Source organism: Pseudorasbora parva, chromosome 1 (genome assembly GCF_024679245.1).
Source record: "Pseudorasbora parva isolate DD20220531a chromosome 1, ASM2467924v1, whole genome shotgun sequence".
NCBI lineage: Eukaryota > Metazoa > Chordata > Actinopteri > Cypriniformes > Gobionidae > Pseudorasbora > Pseudorasbora parva.
In genome coordinates this window covers 48,272,782-48,280,169 of record NC_090172.1, presented here as the reverse complement: position 1 = coordinate 48,280,169, position 7,388 = coordinate 48,272,782, and the positions used below count along the sequence as shown (strand labels likewise).

The following is a 7,388-nucleotide window of genomic DNA, read 5'->3' as shown; positions in this document are numbered from 1 at the left end:
TGAACTTTTTGTGTCGCATGCTTTGAATATCAGATTTTATTCTGAGGGGTTTTATAAGGTTAAAGAAAAAACACATAAGAGGCATGACAATATTAAGTGTTTGGGGTAATGGCTAACAAATAGTGGAATGGCTTGTTTTAGTGCTTTAGAGCAGCTTTAAACACAGTTTTATTTCTAAAGAAATGGTGGGAAAAGGGGCTTAGAACTTTACAGAATTTTTTTTTTTTTTACAGATATTAAAAATATTTAAGTATTATTAGTATACATTCATTCTTTAAGTATTATAATATTTTAGGAAGGGATCCTTTGCTAAATCCATGGCATCAAGAAGTTTGAAAACCCCTGCTTTAGAGAATCATCAGAGGGTTTTTGAGTGCACGGATTCCATTATAATTAGTATCACTGTTTTGTTTTTTTCAGGATATTTTGATTCTAAAAATAATCCATCTACATGTGGGTGTGTCCCAGGATGCCCACCATCCGCACTGTGTCCACTTTGCTCTGGGACTCATGCCTAATGCCAGGGGCATCATCCACCCAGACACTACTGTCAGCATCAGGACACAGGGTCAGAGAGAGCTTTTAAGAGGGAGGGCAGGAGGAGGAGAGGGAAACAGGAACAAACCGGATTCTCCATCCTGTAGGAGACAGACAGACGGGTCTGGGAGGGAGGCTGGAGGGTTGTTCTCCTCGAAAAAACAGACAGCAACTCTATTTGTATTTTTTCGAGATCAGCAGGAGATGTGGAGGTGTCAGCAGATGCATAATGCAACAGGGCGTCACCTCATAGCGAGCATCAGTTAAGAACCGCACACACACACACACACACACACACACACACACACACACACACACGCGTTTACAGTGTTTGTAATGGGGGCGCTCTTTTTTTCTTCACACTTAATGCACAATGCATCGTGTTCTCTGCAGACCCCCTGCTCAGAAACTTTTTACAGAATGGTGTAGTGGTATCTCTCTCTCTCTCTCTCTCTCTCTCTCTCTCTCTCTATCTCTCTCTCTCTCTCTCTCTCTCTCTCTCTCTCTCTCTCTCTTTTCTTTCTTGCAGGGAAATTGAATATTTTATTATCTGAAATGTCCATGCTTAGACCTATTCATAGTTCAGTCTCCTAATGAGAAATTCATTTGTGGCCTCAGCAAAAATATGTATGCATAATTAATGGTTTATGATATTTAAGCATTCATGAGCCACTCACTACATGGGGTGAATCACCCTCCAAGGCCCTTGTGGCTGGTCTGAGATAAGTGTTGCCATTTATTTTTATTTCATTATTTTAATAGCATTTCTAACTCTAGTTGTTGGTTTAAGACTTAGTCATTTTAAATGAGCAGTTGTTGATCCTTTTTACTAATTTGCTGGACATCATGAGAGAAGCTTAAGTTTTACTCTAGCACTCCAACCCAAGTTAAGCTATTGCCTTCCTTATTGGTCATAATAAAAGTAGCTAAATATGTCTGTTTTGACCTGATTTACTTGATAAAAATATATTTGCAAGAAAAAACAATTACATTAAGGCAATTCCAAATCAACTAAAATCTCTAAATAACAGAGCACAATTAGGAAACAAAATCAGAGAAAAGGCAAGGAAAAAAAGAGAGATTTTTTAAAATAAACTGAGTCTACCAATAGTTTAAATTTCTTAAAGAAATCTTCAAAGATTTACAGAAAAGCCTAAATTCTTTCTGAAAAACAGAACATTTTCCCAAAATGAAAATATTGTTCAGTAAACATGTAATGTGTACATCTTCCATTATTATACCAAAAGTTATGTCATTTTTAGAAAATGAAGGAATTTAATTGTAATTGTAAGCCACTCGTACATGTCAGCCCAAAAGCCTACTACTTAAACAATAAAAATAAAAAGAGAAAAGTGTAGTTGTTTTGATTTCAGAATCACAGAAAGTACAACTATTGTGATCAATGTTAAACATAAGAAGCTCTAAGGAATTGGTAAATCAAATGTACTTCCTTATCTTTGGGAGGTATAGGAAATGAAAGTGCAAAGTTCTTATATTAAGACCTGATTGATCAATGGATAATGTATGTAGGGATAATGTATGTATATGTGTGTTTGATATCACCCCCTTTTTTGTCTCATAAACATTTGTATTCTGTGATAAGCTATATAAAACAGAATCTGTGTTAAATTATCATTATAATATACTTACTTATATAAATTCAGGGTGATAAATAGGTGTTTCCCTCCCATCTGTATCCTCACAAAAGCGTTTTTCAGTTTTATTGAAATGCATTGATTCATTGTACGAGTTCTGTACATCTCAGAGATCAGACAGAAACTTTTTTTTCTGCACCTCATAATATGCAATATGAAAACGCACTGTGCATCTTTTTTTAACCAAATGTTCTATTTTACCCCTGTTTAACTAAAATAAACCAGTTATAAGTTGATGCAAACGAACTGGTTATTTATTTACCACCAGTCAGTGTCAATAGAATGGCGTCACACTGCAGTTTTACACTGTAACAGCGGGGGCCGAGGCATTCTCTGAATCCCCCTGTTTACTGATGTTGTGTGTATTTTTTCCCTTAAAAAATCGCTGGCGCTGCAGAGCTGTGTTTTCACAATTTTCACACCCCAACGGGAAGTGCTGCATTGCTGCGACAGTTTGCAGAACATTTATATCCTTGCGCCCCCATCTGGTTTTGCAGTGCGTTACAAGCGAGAAAGCTGCTTGATGTTGTATTAGCTTGTGCGGTACGGGGGATTTCGGTTTCAAAATAAACTCTATTATGTAGTGTAGCTGCTGATTTCAGATAATCTAAAGGAATGATTACATAATACAATATTTTACGAGTATTGACAACTGTGTTGGGGGAGGGGTGTAATAGCGACACAAGTAATTTACAATGTAAAATATGGCGTCATGTGTTTTAATGCACTTTTTTTTCTACACACAAAAAAGACATTACATCTATGAACTTACATCTTCGTACCAAAGTATTCTCTATAGAAACATTCCCTTTAAGTTCCATCTTCATAAATCCTCATATAAAATTCTAGACAATCGCTTTACATGCAGATTCTTTTCGATTCGTATATCTATCATCTAATAATCTTACAGCACTCTCTAAACTCCTGGAGATCTACATTCTGATATATCATTTATCTAAAACAATATATGCTTGACTATTATGACTGTTAATCAGATATTTCTAGAACACAAATATAAAAAGAAATGTAATATTTAAAAAAAACATATAGTCTACTGTGCAAATAATTATAATAAGTAATGGGTTTTATGTTTGCAGAATATTTTGCAGTGCATTGTGCCTGGAGAATAAACACTTAGCCCTGTCTTTATACAGAGTTGTGTAAAATTAAATGTACTAGCTGCTGGTCTAATATGTGCCTCTCATAACTGTCATTTAAACTGTGGAATGTTGTGTTGACTTCTGCAGTCAGGAATGTGTATTTATGATACTCTATGCACATACTATGAAGAGAGATAAAACATGTTGACACATGACAAGAAACATGTTTGAGAAAGAATAAAAATGTGTGTATTACGATAAGAGCAGGTAGTATACTTTTAGGTGTATATATAATGATTTCTATATCTGAGTGCAGTGTTTACGTCTGGCTTTTAGTGCAGGCTGCTGGCCGGCATGCAGTCGCACAGTGCCCTCTTCTCAGCCCTCAGCACCAAACTCTCCGTCTGAAATAGAAGAAAGTGAACGTAAAGCCTCAAGGTGTCCGTCTCCAGAATTTCTGAAAGATGTTTTATTGATCAGATTGACTAGACATTAATGGCTTGATTCCGTAATTGCTAAATTTACAGGAATAGACATTAAAGTCAGCCTGAAATGGAAGTTGCAATAGTCTTCTTTGCTATTGTGATGTATATCCGAGTGAAATGGCTTCTCGAAAAAGATTGGATCATTGTGGTTTGTTACTGCAGTGATGTCATGTGAGTGACAGGTTGCCCCGCCCTCTCGACATTAAACACACCATCAGAGAAGAGATGCCGTTGTGGGAAGGGGGAGTTATTCTGATTAAAGGGCACATGACGTGCACAGATAAATCATTTATAATAAATACTGCAATAATCCATTAAAGAAATAACCATTTTGATTTCATGGTGACTATAAATTAAGTTTTTTCAACAGGGTATCTGTGACCCTATACTGAAGGAAGTCTGTAAATTATTGTTGGCTCTCAAATTAATTTTTGTAATAAACTAAAAAAAGTAAAGGCTAAAGCTGAGGATGGTAAAGTTCAACTGTTCAACAAAAAGTTGTATAGTCTCTCCTAAAATATCCACAATAAACATATAATTTCACCTTAAAGGGGTGGTTCCGTGTTTTTTTTTCTAGGCTCGGTTGTGTTTATGGGGCGCAGTGTAACATGTCTTAGTACTTTTTTTTAAAACACCGTATTTTTCTTATATTTGACCTTTATTCCACACCGCTGTCTCCACTGTACTTTGAACGGCTCGTTTGCTTCCTGCTTCTATGAAGCCCATCCCTCCGAAAAACGCAATGGTCTTAGATTGGTTATTGGCTGAAGTGCCAAGCGCAGGTTGCCCAGAAATGCCACGCCCCTTACCATTACGGGCAGAAGTCAAATCTGGGGCAATGTTTATGTTAATAACAAGGGTTTATGATGTCACCAACCCGGGAAGAAACTTGTTGTAGTCCAAACTGGCTGTTTTTATAGGCAATAAACTGCCGTAACTTTAAAAGACAATATCTCCGTTTGCATTAAACTTTCAGCGCTGTAACTTTGCAGATACTATTTAGGCTCAAGCAACAACATTACACACTAACTAAAGTTAAAAAAGTGAAATCGCACGCAACCGCCCCTTTAAATCCACTGAGGGGTCCTTAGCCTGAAAAAGAATGCATTCAATGGTTTTATGTCTCAAATGTTTCCCAATGTGGTCTTACCCGTGAGTCTAAGTTGAAAGCTGTTTTCTTCAGGTCTTGCAAGGCTCTCTGCATGAACTCGAAGGCATGACAATCAACACATGGCCGGCCTAATAAAACAAAATTGTGCAGTAATGATTTCACATTAAACAGCATTTTACCAGAGTTATGATCATTACCAACTGAAATATAACTGTAATAAAATATAAATATTAGACAAAAACTCAAACTAGCTGAAATAAAAATAAATTAAACCTAATTAGTAACATATATATTACTGCTAAATATATATGTACTGTTTTAAATGACAAAAGCACAAAACAAATATAAAATGAATAGCTGTAAAAATTCATAATGTAATAACTGCACAATGTAGACACATATTACATTATTATAATAAAATGTTCATAATCTAATAATTTTTTCATAAATTAATAAAATCTTGAGCTCATAATGTAATTATTGTTACATGAGTAAATGAATACATTATAAACTCACTTTTCATTATTGTAATATATGTAATAAAAATGTCATTATTGTAATAGCTTTAAAAAAGACCAATAGTATTCCCTTACAATATTTAAAAAAATATCTAAACCCAGTCTTAAACTAACTGTGAAATGCAACATTTAAATATACATGCTTTTATTATTATTATTATTATTATTATATGTTTATGAAACAAAGCATTGGTATCTATTTACAGTACATTTTAAAACTCTAAATACAGATAAATAAATAAAATCAGAACTTTTGCACCTTTATTAATACTACTAGCAGTAGTATCAGTAATCTGGCTTTGTTTAATAATAATAGTATGGATATTTAATTATGTTGCATTTTGCATGTAATTTAAGACTGGATTTAGATTTTTAAAAGGAAAAACTTATATTTATTTATTTAGGTTTTAAAAGCTATTACAATAATGAAAATATGACGTTTTTGGTGAGTCATATGTACATATACATTAATACAGTTATCATAATGTGAAAATTTGTATACATTATGAGCTCAATTTTATTCAGTTTTGAGAAAATTGTTACATTATTAACATTTTTTAAAATAATAATCTAATACTTAATAATGTAATACCTATTACGTGTAATAATTATTATGAGTTGCTAAAATAGCTAAACCAACATATTAATAAAAACTATAATATTAATAGTTTATAAATATTACTAAAATAACACTGCTCAGGAAACAATATATACCCAACATTGATGACATAAAAAGATAAATTGCCTGTTGCCCACACGTCTATAAAGCACACAGTCTTACTCTCAGCGGGGATGACCGTCCCTGATTCCTCGGCATGAATCGGTTTGAAACAGAGGACCTGGACCAGTACCAGCAGCATCGCTGTCGCCAGTGCTCCGCTTGGCCTCATACTGTCGCGCAGCATCACCGTTCACAATACCTACCAAATCACAACACACAGCGCTTTAGCGGTGCAATGGACAACATGCTCTTAATATTTACATTTAACCATATAGCAGATTTTGATAAAACAAATAAAATATATATATATTTTTTTAAAAAAAAACATACAAAGGACAGACTAACAAAGCAAAAATAATAGACTGTCGAGCATCATATTTTGCTTTATAAAGGTAAAATATGGTAATTTACAAATACGACCACCAAAACACTCAAGTCTCAATCCTGAAACGCGCGTTAGTAAAGCTAATAAAAGTAGGACTAATTTGCATTACCTGTAGTCTCTAATAAAGCCAGCAGTACAGTTAGTCGAACCACCGCCCTCCTATTCTCGACGCAGCTTCGTTGCGTCAATAGCGTTTTTTTTAGGTCTATTGTCCTTCGCAGAGCACCGTTACATGAAGTCCGCCCAGAAAACGTTTTTCTCTCGGATTGGCTACTCCTTGTCACATGGGTTTCTTACTTTTTATCTTTAAAATTATTATTATTCTTCCACTTTACACACAAACAAGGTACTTGTCTCTGAATATAACAATAATTAATCAGCTATATGTTGAGCATAGTCAGTAGCAAAACAGAAATATCACAATAAAACGAACGAACAAATAAATAAAGGGGCTTTTAAATTATTTTTTATCCAAAAGAGAAATCGACGTGAGGGCATTACGTATTGCATTACTACTTGTGCAGCTTTTAATACATTTTATCTGATATTTCATAGATAGATAGATAGATAGATAGATAGATAGATAGATAGATAGATGGATGGATGGATGGATGGATGGATGGATGGATGGATGGATGGATGGATGGATGGATGGATGGATGGATGGATGGATGGATAGTTTATATTTAGTATAAACTAAATTTAGTTTATATAAAAGTTTAGTTTATATTTCGTTCTATATAAAAGTTCATACTGTTTATAAACAAAATGATATTGCAAATTAAATGAATACAACAAATTAGCACCGATAACTCAGATAACGCATTATTTATTCAACAACTGTATACAAAACATTTGCCAAGGAGTAATAGCCAA

General features: G+C 34.2%; 1 protein-coding gene across 1 annotated transcript; it reads right to left on the bottom strand.

The window, feature by feature from the left end:
• Nucleotides 1-2,895: 2,895 nt before the first annotated feature.
• On the bottom strand, nucleotides 2,896-6,755 carry nicol1 (NELL2 interacting cell ontogeny regulator 1). Its single transcript, XM_067443940.1, has 4 exons — nucleotides 6,622-6,755; nucleotides 6,188-6,326; nucleotides 4,928-5,016; nucleotides 2,896-3,696 (listed from the first exon to the last, which is right to left on the bottom strand). The coding sequence occupies exons 2-4, from the start codon at nucleotides 6,309-6,311 to the stop codon at nucleotides 3,625-3,627; spliced, it is 285 nt and encodes a 94-aa protein (XP_067300041.1). The 5' UTR covers nucleotides 6,312-6,326; nucleotides 6,622-6,755; the 3' UTR covers nucleotides 2,896-3,624.
• Nucleotides 6,756-7,388: the final 633 nt, after the last annotated feature.